General features: G+C 43.1%; 1 protein-coding gene across 1 annotated transcript in view; it reads left to right on the forward strand.

Annotated features, from left to right (window-relative positions):
- The window catches only part of LOC115313181 (nicastrin), a 54408-nt gene extending 40992 nt beyond the window's left edge, over positions 1 to 13416 (forward strand). The window contains exons 13-15 of the mRNA XM_029972116.4: positions 1320 to 1477; positions 8349 to 8454; positions 9792 to 13416. Coding sequence (XP_029827976.2) covers positions 1320 to 1477; positions 8349 to 8454; positions 9792 to 9997 — 470 coding nt within the window. The 3' untranslated portion in view covers positions 9998 to 13416. The remainder of the gene's footprint in view (positions 1 to 1319; positions 1478 to 8348; positions 8455 to 9791) is intronic.
- Positions 13417 to 15118: the final 1702 nt, after the last annotated feature.

Genomic DNA, 15118 nt, shown 5'->3' on the forward strand with positions numbered 1-15118 from the left:
TCAATTCATCCGATAGGCGAAGAATGTCGGGGCTGGGCAATTCCTCGACCCAAGCTTCATCCTGTGTGCGCGCTACTCGGTTTCACAGTTGATCACTTCCACAACTACCGCAACTATGCACTTACCATGATCTATAATCTATAGATCATGGTACTCTGCCTAAATGCTGGGGAGAAATATTATAGATCGCCACCTACGGCCATTACGAGAGCGGCTTCGCTTGACTTCACTTGTCCTGACCTGATTGCTTGGTGGCGAAAGAAAATTGGCTTGGTAACTAGCTAAATTGGACGCAATTCCAGACTCGCGGAGCCGAAAATTGGAGGTGCGTTGATTACGCGAGGGGGAAAAAAAAAAGTCAAAATATTGGTACTTATAGGGGGGGTGCATTCATTATGCGAGTGCTTTCGTTATGCAAGTAAATACGTCAAAAGTTATGTGCTAGGGGTGCATAAATTCCAATGTGTTAACTTCAATATATATGCATCCTGAACCCATCAACCTTACTTGGATGCTGCTCCGTATCAGCCACTGCTTCTATTATAGTGCCGACACAGAGCAGTGACACTCCATGTGTGCGCTGGTGCAAAGCAGTGAAATTTGATGTGTGCACACTACAAGCATGACATGTGCAGTGGCACGGTGCATGGTTGTGAACTCTGAACCTCAGGTGATATGAAACTAGTGCAGCTGCTGGAACTAAGCTACCGAGCATTTCAGAAGTGCATATGTGCTCCAAGTAAAAAGAAAGAAAGACAAATGAGCTGTTGCGAGAGCCTCAATCTTTTCCAAGTCTGGTTCAAGGTCATGCATGCTCAAGCAGGAACGGGCAAGAGGTATTGTGCAGAGAGGCAAGAAAGCATGAGGGCAGTTGAGCGCATCGCACCGGTTGTGTCAAATAGCAGTTTCTTGGACTGAAGAACCAGGAAGGCAAAAGCAGCGAACAGGAAATACAGACGTTGCTTTGAGTGTTCAACAGGGCTGGAATTCATGAATGTAACAGCTGGCAAGACATATGAACTGAGAAATTATCAGTGAGGTTGTAACTGTAGTTATAAACTGACTTTCAGTTGGAAAACAGGTACTTTCCCTTTTTTCAAGTGAGCTGAATCAAGGGACTCTCCTTTGAGTTTCTCCAGATGCCCCTTTTCTGTCCATTGTGGATTAGCTTGTCTGCTGAAATTCGTATGAAAGGAAAAAATTTCCAGTCCTGCTGGAAAATACTTTGCAAGTCAGACTTCAAGCTCTTTGCTAGATGCTATTATTGTCTTTTGTTCCTCACCGGCCTCAGAGCCTTACAGTGACTCTCCTTTTTCCAGTGGCCAGGTCTTACCCCCTGTACGTGGGTGTGGATCCAAATGGCGGTAATGTGAACCCTTCCACCACGGCCACCCGCCTCCTCATGGCCTACCTGACGGGCACGCACCTGGAGAATGTGACCAAGGACGACTGCTCGGCAGCCGCAAAAAAGGACAAGGTGGGCATCGTTTGCTGTTTACCAGATGCTGCTGCTAGATTAAGCGAGTTTAGCGTTAACCAGGGATGCCCGCATCACCCAGGGCGTAACTCAATCTCTTTCAGCGCTAGGGCCTGCCAAAAAGTCCTTGAAAGGGGCTGTGAAACTTGTATTGATTCCGCTAAATCATATAGGTGTAATCTCTGATATTCATAAGAGGAACGTTTGTTTGCTAAATGCACGCTATAAACCGTTACAGGAAACACTGGAAAAAATCGAGCAGAATTAACCTCCTCAGTTCTTGGAGAAAATAAGCTGCCCTGCATTCTTTTGCCGGCTTGTACCACCAGTGTTCGTCATAGCAACACATCTAGCTGCTTGCAATGCTGAGAGCATGTGCTGTGTTTTGGATATTGTCAGAGTTTGGCGATCTTGGTCACTGCAGTGATTAGCCGCAATCGCAGATGCTATTTGCCAATGAATTAATAGTTAAAGCACAAGCCAATTTGCGATGCAGTGCTCATGTTGAGTCACTCAGCCGCATTCAGCCGTGATGAACCCGGAATTTTTCAGGCCTGAGTGGCTCATGGTAAATTCCGTAAGCTTTCCAATTGGTAGAAAGAAAAAATAGCCTGCTCTTATTTTCTAAATTTTATTACAGGAATTTCTGGCTTCTTACACTTGTGTGCTAGTTCTTTTATATCCCACTATGCAATATTTAGTCAGTGAGACACTAGCCCAATACTAGGTCTTATAGTTCCGTTGGAAGGAACTTCTGATTAGGTACTTATAGGTATATTTGCTTTGAACATAGCCTCAAATTTAGCGTAATAAAGAAAAGCATAAACATAGCTACGACACTTTATTTTTGGCTGATTCTTGTCTGGAAAAAATAACTTTTACCACAAGGTTTTTATTCTCCCAGAGCTACTCCTCAGAGATACTGTAAACTTCCTCAGAGATACTGTAAACAACTTAATTTTTGTGAGGACCTAATTTTGTAACTTGAAACAGGTTGCGAATAATTTATCACGCCACTCCAAACTGCAAAATTTTGAGTATGCCAAATATTCGCAAAACCGACGCTCAGTAATATTTATGAAACAGTTAGCCCACAAAAATCAAGTCATTTACAATACGTGAAATAAACCTCTGAACTAGTTGGGTCCAGAGATGTAGCTTTTGATTTCATGTAATATTTTTCCACAGCATCACACATACAATTGTCGGGACCGCTTTCAATCATAGAACTAACTGATAATTTGAATAATGCGACTGATTTGCCGAGAGTCAATCACACTTTATTGTAAGTTCAAAAGGTGGACAATAGAAGGCACGCAAACATGCAGTGATGAGTATGCAGATGTATCATGCTAAATTTTAGTGATTATACGGTCAAACGCCTTTATAACAAAGTCCGTGGGACTTCCTTATAAAGTCCACGTCGATTTCTCCCAGTAGGGCTGTCAAAGGCTGGTGGTCTGCCTCCGCAGTAAATTGTAGACCTCTGACATACTCGTCGAAGCATTGTACGGCCCAAATGACCGCCAGGGCCTCTTTTTCGGTTTGCCCATACCTTTGCTCAGTTGGCGTGAGTGCATGGAATGCGGAGGCCACCACTCAGCGTTTGCCCATTGGTTGGTTCTGCAGCCAAACTGTCTCAAGATCAAACGAGCTGGAATCTGCAGATATGATGGTTGGTTACTGTGGATTGTAGTTAGCCATGCAGACGTCTGAAATCATGTCCTTCACTCTCTGGAATGTCGCTTGCTGACTTGGACCCCAGAGCCAAACACTCTGTTTGTTCAGTAGCTCATGGATGGGAGCTGTAACGTCAGACAGATGTGGCAGAAACCTTTCCACATGGTTGACCATGCCAAGATCCTGCGCACATCGCCGACGTCGACGGGCGGTTCCATACGTTGCACGGCTGCCACCTTCTCCGGATCTGGTGCAATTCCATTTCCGCTCACTATCATGCCTAGGAAACGGACGCTTGTGATGCCAAACTTGCATTTGGCCTTGCTCAAGGTCTGCCCTGCCCTCGTCAAATGATCCAAAGCTTCCGCCAGTCGGCGATTGTCTTCCGCACTATCCCGGCTGAAGACGAGGACATTGTCTATCATGTTGACAATGCTGTTTTAACCTTCAAGAATGTAACTCATTTGGCGTTGGAAAAACTGGCATCGACGTAGTCTCGAAGGGCAACCGGTGGAAACAGTAGCGCCCGAATGGGGTTATAAATGGCATGAATTCCTGGCAGTCTTTGGCCAACTTCATTTTATGGAAACTGGATGTAGCGTCCAGCTTCGAAAAAACTGGAGCTTCACCAAGAAGTAACAAGACCTGGTCCACTTTTGGAAGGATATTCATTCATTTATTAATTTATTTTGAGTGGCCCACAAACAGCATGACGCCTTTTTAGTGGTGCGCTTCCCAGGTACGTATGTAAGAGCAGAACGAAATTATGAATAGGAAGAGAAACTTTAGAACAACACAATATAATCAACAGAATTTTTAAATCTATGCACGTTATCAAAAATATCAAAGCTACTATTCGAAGCCATCTGTTCACAGTGGTTATACAATAATTGTAGCCGTGTCATGGGTTCTGTTTTGTGCAAATCGGAAGGATAAAACATTGAATGCATACTGCATGAAATCCGAGGAACACGTAATTAAATGCAACTGAGTAATACAGATGGATCAATTATTTCATTCGCAACCTTGTGCAGAAACTTCAATGTCTCATTCTTCTGTTATGCAATGTATCCAGTTTCATCAGTCTGCATATTCTATCATGACTGTAGTAATAGTCTAAATAAAAGTAGCGATCATAAAGTACACGTATGAATTTTCTTCGAACACGCTCAATGAATTTGTAACTCCTATACGATTCCACACCACCACTCTTGGCATCTTCAGCCTGAGGGACTTGAATCGGCGCCTCTTCGAGTGTCAACCTTGGATTGCGACAAGGCCTGTCTAACGACTTGACATCTCGAAGGCTAACCACGAAGCGGTCCCGTATCAAACACTCCTCCACTTCGCGCGAAAGATAGTTACATTTTTTTACAAAGTTTCCCAGAACTGGGGAAAAAGAGTTGGCTGACTCACCGGCTTGTTGGGCGTGCCGATGAACTCTCGTACAGTTCGTTGGCAGGATGGATGAAGTAGCCGTCAAACTTCTTGGCAATGTGGTTGAATTCACTGAAGTCTGCCTCTTCCACTTGCAGCGAGCTCAGAATGTCGCATGCCTTGGGTCCCATGCAATACAGCAATGTCGGCACTCAAACTCAGTCACTGGCGGCTTAGAGGCCTGATGCGTAGCAGTAGTCTGAATAGCTGCCGCCACTGTCGCCATGCTCCGGGGTTACCGAAGTCAAACTGCAGCAGTGGGCGTAGGCTTGGCACGCCCACTGTTATGGGTCCCATCCCGGCTCCTGCCGGCTTGCCTGTAGCCATAGTCTCCGAACTTCGCCGCGGCTGCTGCCATAGAAGGCAGCCTAGCGAATCACTTCTGACACCATGTAGAGACCAGGACCAGACAATCTCAGCTGGGCCGGATGGGCAAAGGCCCACAGCTGGCTTTATTCACGGCCTGTATACATAACCAGGGTGTCTAGCGACCGGGAAAGCCGGGAATTGTCAGGGAAATATTAATTACCGGTAAGAATCGGGGAACTGTCAGGGATATTGTCAAAAAGCAAGCCCAGTCATGTCATCATTAACAGAACTTAAACAGAACTTAGGAGAGAGATTGCGTTAGTTCGAAGCTATATATATAATTGTTTTCACAAATATAAACCAGTTGCGAATGCGCTCTTGTCTCTTGACTTCCTCATTCTTGTATTTTTTGCGCTTCTTTAGGTGAGCTTAATATATTTATGAGAGCCTCTTTTGTGGTTTATATGGACATAAAAATTATAAATATAACTTAACGTAGGCCGCGGATAGCCTGTCAAAATTTGTAAAAGATTAGCTTAGGAGGCGAGCTTGACATTTTCCTTTAAAAAATTTAAAACGGCCAGAAAAGTTTTTTTACATTAAGACCTTTTCATGGTGTCCACAAAGTTATAGACAGAAACAAAAACAACGTAGAGACGAAAACCAAGGGAGAAGAGGGGGGCAAACATGCAACCTTTGACTGTCGGGAAAAACATTTGTTTCCACCTCGTTCGCTTCTGCACTCCGTACTTCGAAAGCAAAAAAGTCAACAAATGTGCAGTTTTCACCTTCCTTCTATACCCGTTTTCACCTCAAGAACCGAAGTAAAAAAAGTCCGGCTCCTCGCGGAGCATTACTAATTTTCCCTTTTACGAGGAGAATTCATATATATTTAGGTGCATTTTAGATTAGATATATGTTATCTAATCGAGACGTATACGTTTCAAATGCCAAAAGGATCGCTTCTTCCTCCGACAACCAAATCTTGTAAGAACTACTTCGCCCGGCGTATGAGCAATGCGCAAAACATCCTTTTTTCTTGAGGTGAAAATGAGTATACAGTAAAACCTCGTTATAACAAAGTTGAAGGAGCGATCGTAATTATTTCGTTATAACCATTAGTTTGTTATAGCCAATGTCCATTTCTCCCCTATTAGCAAGCAAGGGGAATTATGATTGCTTTGTTATATCCATTAGTTTGTTATATCCCATTTTGTTATAACGAGGTTTTACTGTAGATAGCAAATTCCCTACAACAAAAATTTTTTTAATTTAAACTAAGGGTTTGGCTTTTTTTGCCTTTACGATTTGAGATGAAATCGGCCAGACACCCTTGCTCTCATGAGTCCTTCCAAATGCACTGACATGCTTGCTAAACAAGAAAACGAGTCTGCGCATTGCCCGATGGGCGCATTGAAAACCAAAGTAAATAAAAGTATGCACAAGTGCGTGGTGGAGATGGCGCCGCATCTGCTGTGCCGTGCATTCACGGTTTTAGGTCTAAATAGTTTGTTAGTGTGTAACCTCGTGTCCAGATGGCACTACTTGACTATGTTGCTGCATACAGGCTTTCTCTGTAGCAATATAGTCATGCAGCGCTATCTAGACTCAAGATTGCACATTAACAAAGTATTTGGATCTGAGAACGTGCGGTGTGACGATGGCAGAGGGGTGCGACAAAGGCAGCGTAGCGGTGGTGGTGCATCGCCGCTGCCGCAGTATCTATTTTCTACGCGTGTCACCTGAGAGCGACAATTCACGTAAAATAGATTACTTTTTAGCTAGAAAATTCGTAATTCAGGTAATTTTTGCTTCGTGGGGCCACGTGACTGCTTTGACAAATATTTTTTATCCAGGAATTTTTTGATGTGTGAGAGAAATACCTTAAGCACATAAGAGATTGGCCGGGACTTTATTCTATTTCGTTAAACGAGCGTTTTTGTAGTAGAGGCGTTCGTTATAAAGGTGTCTAACTGTGAAAGAGGGCATTGTAGTGTGCTTATTCGTAAGGTTACACGGTTTCAGTAGTTTTTGGTTATTTATGGCATGCCCATTTAATTAATCCATAGAGGAACTTACTAGGCAGTGCACTGAATTGATAACGTCAAACATTCCTTGGCTAGGTGTTTGGCATTCCGTGAAGCTCAGATAAAAGCGTGGCTCGATTTGTGACGAAGCTGACACAGAGGGGGCCGGACGAAAAGTTGCGAGGGGGACGGGCCAGGAAAAGAGAAAGCAAAAAGAAAGTGAAGACTTTCTCTGGACAAATATGGGGATGCCGGACAGTGCCGATTGGAAGTTCTCTGTGTTTCTGTCTGACCCCATTTGAGATCAAAATTGTTGTGTGGTCTTTAAGTCTGTTTGAGGAAAAGACAAGGTGGGGGCCCTTTTTTAGTGTCGTGCTGGGAGCCACATGAAACTGCCTCGTGGGCCGTAGGTTGCCAACCCCTTATTTAGATTATTAAGTGAGTGTCTTCCCAGCATGTCATGATACACTGCCATGAATGGAGATGTGCTATTCGGCGAGAAAGCCCTGCTGATCATCTGCTCTGCATCCGGCAGATAGCAACCTGATACCCTGTCACTCGTTTTATTGTGAGACATTCTTTGGCTAGGTGTTCGGCATTTCATGAAGCCCAGATAAAAGCATGGCCACGAGGCTCGACAACGATTGGTTGATGGGTGGGAGAGGAGTGAGGTAGGCAAGGAGGAGCTTAACCACGTGTGCGCACTGAGGGAGAGGAGCTTGAGAGTATGGAAGGCTCTAGAAGATCGGCAGGTTTATCAGCCTGATCAGCGGTAGTATTGCTGCATTCTAGGAACAACTATTAAGTGTACACATGGTACGTGTTAAACTATCTGATAAGGAATGCCGTGAACATAGTCTGCAAACTCAGAGTATCGCTAAACGTTTGTGATGCTAGAATGTTTTCCTGCACGCAACACAATTGCATAGCAATTTGTCATAAAGTTTTTACTTTTTGCCCATTGCAGTTACTGAACAATTTACGACATGGCGGTTGCCCGTAAGTGTAGCTGCGGCGTTTGAGGATTTTTCGCAAAAAATTAAACTTACCTTGATACTTCATATGAAGCCGCTTTATGCAGAATCCATCGAGTGTTTGTGTTGGCACCCCCAATAAATTACCCCAAAGGTCAAATGGGCAGAACAGGCAAAACAAATTAAAATGGATCAAATAAGCACACAAACACGACAAGTTCTGCATCTGTCGACTCTATTTCTTTTCAAGAGGGACAACCAGTTAGTCCTTCCGGTTGATTGAGGATTGAAAAGAATGGAGGATAACAGGAACACAAGTCTTAACGTTGAAATATTCCATTATATTTCTTTTTTTGTTTGTTTCATAGTCTTGCGTGTCGTCGCAGACAAGCTGCAGTAGATTGTGTACCCTAATATTTGCTCCAAACTACTATGTCTTTCCAGCCGTACCACTATGACTGGATGCACGGAACTGAAAACCAATCGGGGATTTGCGTCAAGTCCATAACCATGTTGACAATGGCCCGGTCACCTGCCTTTGAAATTGGAGGTTTGTACTAATTTTCCAAAAGTTGAGTTTTGATAGTAATTTGCGACGACTTTATTTACTTAAGGAATAGTCTCACCGTTTAAAAATAAGGCCCGCTTATCTACTTTCTCATGCAGCTGATTATTGTGCCCTGTGGGACCAGCTTAGCAAATGGAGTAGTCCCTTGTTATAACAAAGTCAACGGGATGGCAATAAAATTTTATATAAGCAATAATTCAATAAAAGTGATAGAGCAAAAAAAAAGAAGAAAAAAAAAGCCAGTAGCCTTGAAGGTGGATGGGAACACTGCGGAACATTCTGACCGTATATTTAATCAAGCAAACCTTGGTTATGAACATCTTGCAGCAGCTTAACCGAGTAAAAAAAATAATTAAGTGGAGTTTGCCGATAATTTTATCCGGGCATCAGTTCTCCTCGAACTGTTCCGGGCATTGCAAAAACACTGTCACGGATGCTGCACTCCACTTTGCGTCGAAGCAGCCGTAGGATGTTTTGCGCCTCTGCAGTCGTTGGTGTTTCCCGAGGTGCCTCTCCGACGTAGCTTTGTGTTTACCCTGGCCCTCACGCAAGGTCTGATCGCGGCATCCGTGGCAGGAGCAACAACGGGAATGTCCGCATCGACAAACGCAATCAAATCAAAGTTACCCTCGATGGCTTTGCCAACATGTTTTCACACACTCCTGCAAAGATTGTTGCAGCTATGAAAATTGTGCGCCTGCTTGGCAAGCATACTCGTGAGAGAAAATCTGACGTGCGCGAAGCAGTTGTTGATCTTTTATCTTTGGGTCCCGGGCGCGCTTTCTCCTGCACAAGAAACTTCTCGAACCCATCCAATATGTTTTGCTTGTTCAGCAAAATGGTGCACAGTGCCGAACAGCCGATGCCAAAATGTTGAATTCTTTGGCAAGGCCTCCTTTACCATAGTTTATGGACTAGTCCGAGCCCGGTGCGTAGTCTGCAGGGGCAAATTTTAACCGAGAGAAGCAAAAAACTAATTTACTTTGGTAGTTTGCACCCAGCACGGAGTCTGCAACCTGTGCATGGTTTGTGCCTGGTGCATATTCAGCACATAAACATACTTTCCTACCCAGCACACTTTGGAAAAGGCCCGCTTTATTAATGCACAAAAAACCTTGTATCTTATAGAAAGAATCATCATCATGAAATGCATCCTGTATCGTCACAATGAAGGATCTAGAAAAACAAACCCTCGTATAGTCTGCATTGCGTAGCATTTAAACTTTTAAACATGTATAGTTCAGAAAGTGTGGTATCTGTAGAGTTGCTCAACATGCAGCACTCACCTAATTTCATGGAAAATGCGTTTCCCTTGGCAGATGTGGGGTCGACCAACTACTCAACGTGGACAGAGAGCGTGTGGGAGGAGATTTCCCTGCAGATATTCCTGATGCCCAGCTGGCAGCAGGAGGCAGCCACTCTGTCTGCGGGCATCGCTGTCTTCCTCGTCTCTCTCGGAGTGGTCTTCTGCCTGAACAAGGAGGCGGCGCTACTGTTCACGCCACGCGCCCTGGTGGGCATCTAGGGACACGACACAAATCACATTACTTTGGTTGACTTGAACCGGGGCCAAGGCGCAGGCACCTCTCTGCCCCCACCGGTCGCCCTCTAGGGTCCCTCGGGGGGACTTTGCCTTGGGGCAACACTCCATTTCCACCGTTTTTCTCTGGAAAGGGGTGCTAGGGACGCTGGCTGGTGGGCAGCACTTTTCTGGCAACTTCTCTGTGTACACTTTTCCTTCTCCCTTTGCCATGCTTGATGAACGGCCGGGACATTCGATTGTTGCATCCAATGATTGGTTTCCTGCGCTAAATGGAAGATAATGGGGAGTGGAGTCTCCTGGTTTCTGGACTAGAGCACTGCACAGGCCTACTTCTTGAGGCCCGATTCATAGTTTGACGGTCAAAGTGTGCCCCCCTACTGGGTCCCTTTGGAGCTTGATACTGCAGTACATTAGGCCGGAAAAGAAAGATACAGTTTTCCATAATGCTCTCACCGACACTTATAGAGAGCAACAAAGAACAGCATTGTTGGATGTTGATTGATTAGACAAGAATAGCACGGCTGTTTGCTCATCCACCACGCTTGCAGAGTAGGCAGGTCATCCAGTCCAAGCTCGGAGAGGTCGTTTGCTACCGATACGGAGCCCAGTTTGAGGGCCGGTACCGAATGTTCGGGTAGGCCTGTGCAGGTGCTTTATTGTGGAATATTTGGTTGTTGAAGGTTAAAACTAAACTAAAAAAAATAATGTAAGGGTGTCAAAATTAAAATTATGCTTTAGCGACTGCATTAGTATTGAAGACACTGTCAATCTTCTCACTGTCAGGGCAAGCCAGGCTCACCTCAATTCCAATCGGCATTCTATGGAAGTTGTGAGTACCAGCCCACAGCCACGGGGAAACCCTGCACCTTATTTTCGTGCGGTGAGCTCGGGTTTGCTTTCACAACTTTCAGAGGTGTGGAATTGAAGACTGTGCATGAGCCATACTTGTTCACGACAGCACTGAGGTTGAGTAAAAATATGTTGGTGGCACTTTTGTTACTTTTGTCATTGCGCCGTCCTAAAAACTGCCCGTGGCTGCAGTTCTTAATGAAGAGTTATACATACGAGATAACAGAACCATGACTCTGGATAGTTGCACTTTTGGATTACTGGGTAGTTTGTACCTATTCATGGCCAGTTTCTGACTTTGTCCTTTGTAAGAATAGTGACTCGCCCAACTGTTCTCAAGCATGGTATAGGTTTTTCTAGGTCTCATACAGGTCTTGCATTGCACTTGCCGTCCTAGAACTGGCAGACTTTATAATTTAAAGTGAATGTTGGTTGTCCTTTACTGGGAGTGAAAATAAGTCAATTGAAAACAGGCTCGAAATCTAATCTGGAAGAAAACTAGAGTGGGTTAGGCAATGCTGTTTACAACTACAAATCAACGTTTTTAGCTGGCAGCAGTCTGTCCATTCTTGTTTTCTTCCCCCTTTTAGTGTCCTACAAACCTGCTCAGTTCACCCTTCTCATTTAAGCTGCCTTTTATTTCGAGGAACCTAAAGGAACGCTTCTATTTCACATGCACGTTGCACAATTTTTGTTTACTGGAGTAGTGGCAGCGAGCTGTTGTATTGCTGTCAATACTCCATCTCGTTGCCAGGATTTGGTACTGCTTCCTCCATTTGTTTGCTTTATGGGGAGCAAAATGTGTACATTTCAGTTCACCTCTCTCCTTCACCTCCTGTGTTTGCAGTTCTTCAAATTCATCTGTGGTGTTAGCCACAGGCATATGCAGAAGTGTTTCTTACATTGATGTTAGTGCTGGTAAAGTTGCCAAGAGGTGTGCCTGCTTTTGGGCTGGGAGGCTCTTTCTCCTGCCGTGCTTTGGCTCAAAGCTTACTTCCTGGTTGCTCCGAAATCATTCAGCACTGGTCAGAATATGGACAGGTCTACTTGAAAGCTGTGCATTTCTTGGAGCAATGCAACAGCAGGCTAGTATTATGCAGCAGCAGACCAGTGGTGTGTGGTGGCAGGGGAACTGGGCAACAAAGTGCCTTCGTCTGCCAAAATACTGTGATTTGTGTGAGATACCAATTGCCAATGTCGAAGAATGAAGAAACTCGTCCAACGGAGTCCTTTTACGTCATTGTATAAGGCACAGTGGTTATAACAGGGACTGCTGCATTTTAGGAAGGTTGCTGTACTTTTTCTTGTGCACTTTCTGAAATGCTTTTTTTTTTTTTCAATGAATTTTGATTTTATTTGTATAAACTGTATCATACCTGTATGCTTCAATTTCCTCCTTTTTATACAACTTTACCTTGAGATGATTGTCTGTCTGTATGACAGAATTCCGTGAGAGTGTGATATTTATTTCATAATTATCAGTGTGTGTGCTGCGTACTTAGGTCTTTTTTTCATTTCAAATAAAACTTGGTCTTAGGGGTTTGCAGTGTTTTGGACCGGAGCGTGCAGATTCTGCAAGATTCTTTTTACATTAATGAATGTTTATAGTTCCTAAAGTCTGAATAATGAAGCTCCAACCAAATCTCAGAATGAATCCTGACGTTTCAAAACTAGCTGGGTTTCTTCTTCAAGGGTGACTGAAAGCACACGGAGTAGCAGCAGCATTCTTTCAGTCACCCTTGAGTGAAAGTGGTGAAAGCAGCTCCGCCTGCTTTCAGTCACCCTTGAAGAAGAAACCCAGCTGTTTTTGAGATGTCTGGTTTCTTTCCAAGATTTGGTTGGAGCTACATTTTTAGGACTTTAATTCTCACCCATCCAGAAGGCAGATTTCTGCCAAATCTGTTTACTTTATAGTTCCTGTATATGTACATTTTTCTATATGGCTGTATACTTTTTTTTTTTACAGTGTTTTTTGGGCTATCACTAAAATGTCTAAACTAGAACAGTTCACTTGTTCACAGAAGTCTATAGGCATGCCTTTGATCACCTTGTGGCAAGATTATTCTTGCTGTTGAATCAAGTGCTTTCTTTTTTATTCACTGCTAGCAACTACTTCTAAGTTAACAAAATCTAGTCTCGGATGCTGAGTTTTGCTTGAGTTAAATGCAATTCTAGCAAGTTTTGGGTTGTTTTTCACGATGTATGCGCACCTTTTCAGTGCTTGTCACCCAGGCAAAAAGTGCAGAGTCATTGGGCCGTGACCGCATGCATAACATCCGATATTCGGTGGAAGGGAGTTACTGCACATGCTCGGAGCAAGTTCCACAGCCTAGTAGACAAAGATGACAGTGCACAGAACCTGAATATTGGAATGATTTATGTATGATCGAAAAATGTGAACATTTTTGTCCTCATTTTCAATGCACAAACATACACCCTTCATCACTTCTTACCTGAAGACAATATGCTTATCTTGGTTTCTTGGTTTCTGGGACAACTCCCTTCAATACCATAGTACGAGACATCTGAATAAAGAAAAATGTTTACTTGAGGCTGGCATGCAGCATTATTTCTTTGGCAAGCTCAATAATGCTTTACGAGTTTATTTATGATGCCATATTTTCTTGCTGAGAGCTTTCAAACATTTGTAATGCTTGTAATTTGATCAACCTACTAATTTCAGAATTCTTGAAAAAAAAAATGTATATATATATATGCAAGCATATCTTGTAATACTTTTAAAATTGTTACAGTTTAGACAAGCTAAGATGAGATGTCATTTATTTTCTCACTAAATTGTCGCTTATATGATCTGTGAACAGAAGCAAGCATGTATTTTCTATCATAAATGTTGGTGTTTTTAAATTGAAATTTATATTACCCTTAAGATATAAAGATATTGTAGATGTAGCTTACTTGGGGGCTTAAAGTATAAGCTGCTTGTAAGCGATTTGGTGAGTGACGAGACAAGCAACGGTGGCCCGCTTCGTTGTCGCTCGGTCAGTCACGCAACGAGGCAAACCGCATGAAAGCAATGGAAGCAAGCGACCAAGGTGATGAGCGGCATTTTCTAGAAATGCAAAAACAAGCAACGCGACGATCGACAGAGAAATATTCGTCGCTGTCGTTCGTCTCGTCGCTCGCTAAATCACTTGCATGTGGTTCGGCCTTAGAAATACTTGCGCACGTTCCTACGTTTGTGGTAATTCTAATTGTGAAGCCTGTAGGTCAAAAACATCAGTGTGAGTGTGTTCTGAGGCATTTGTGAAAGCTAAAATTCCACAAATGCCTCAGAACACATCTTTATGTTATGAAACCTCAGTATAATACTTGGTTTGACTTTATATAGGCACTATTAAGAACTATTATTTTTAGATCTTGAAAGAAGCTAAGTTGAGACTCAATTTTGAGCACACTGCACGACACTGTTGGTGCAAACACGACATCAATGTTTTTTGTTTCACTCGGTGTATTGGGAAGTTATTGTACTTTTTTGGATACCTCCGATAACAATATGATTCATGCGCAAAAGTGTCGGCGGAGTATCGGGTATCGGAACAATCTATTGACTATTGATGGGCACTAAACTTTACCAAGGTCATGGACCTGAACGACAATTTTCCACCACGCCAGTACTTTTACGGCTGTTGATCAATTTTTTAGAGAAAGAAAACTGACCGTCACTCCTTTGCACCAGCAGTATCACATTGTGTACTGTAGTGAGCTTTAAAGTGGATTTTAAGGCCTTTATGGTGATAACTCTGTCTACCCAATATTTCAATGATGCGTGGCGTTTTCTTTATTAAAAATGTGACAAAAAATATTGCAACCAACCCTTTACTTAAAAAAAAAAGTTAAAATTGTATTTTTTAATTTTTTAGAATGTGGGGGACATAGATTCAGTTGCTACATATTTAAAAAAAATGTTTTAGTGCCATTCTACAAGAATCTATTAACACAATGTTTTGGGTTTGGCCGTAGAGCACCCATGGACCCTTGTAAAGCCACAATTAAATTCATCACCTTTTAACCTTAACATTCCTGTGAACAAAGTGTATGTAAACATTCTAGTTTTGTATAGGTGAAGTAATTTGAGCTGGAAATGGTTTACTAGCTTCAGTAACTCTATGTTCCGTATATTTGCTCTATTATATGTTGCAAGTGTTCATTGTACAGGCTATCAGCGCCATTTCTGAAGAGCTTCCTGTTTGAGCGAGCTGTTTGTACGAGCTCATGAGTTGCTTGATCGAAGCT

The sequence above is a fragment of the Ixodes scapularis genome, unplaced genomic scaffold (assembly GCF_016920785.2).
Source record: "Ixodes scapularis isolate PalLabHiFi unplaced genomic scaffold, ASM1692078v2 PGA_scaffold0__279_contigs__length_252992795, whole genome shotgun sequence".
Taxonomy (NCBI): domain Eukaryota; kingdom Metazoa; phylum Arthropoda; class Arachnida; order Ixodida; family Ixodidae; genus Ixodes; species Ixodes scapularis.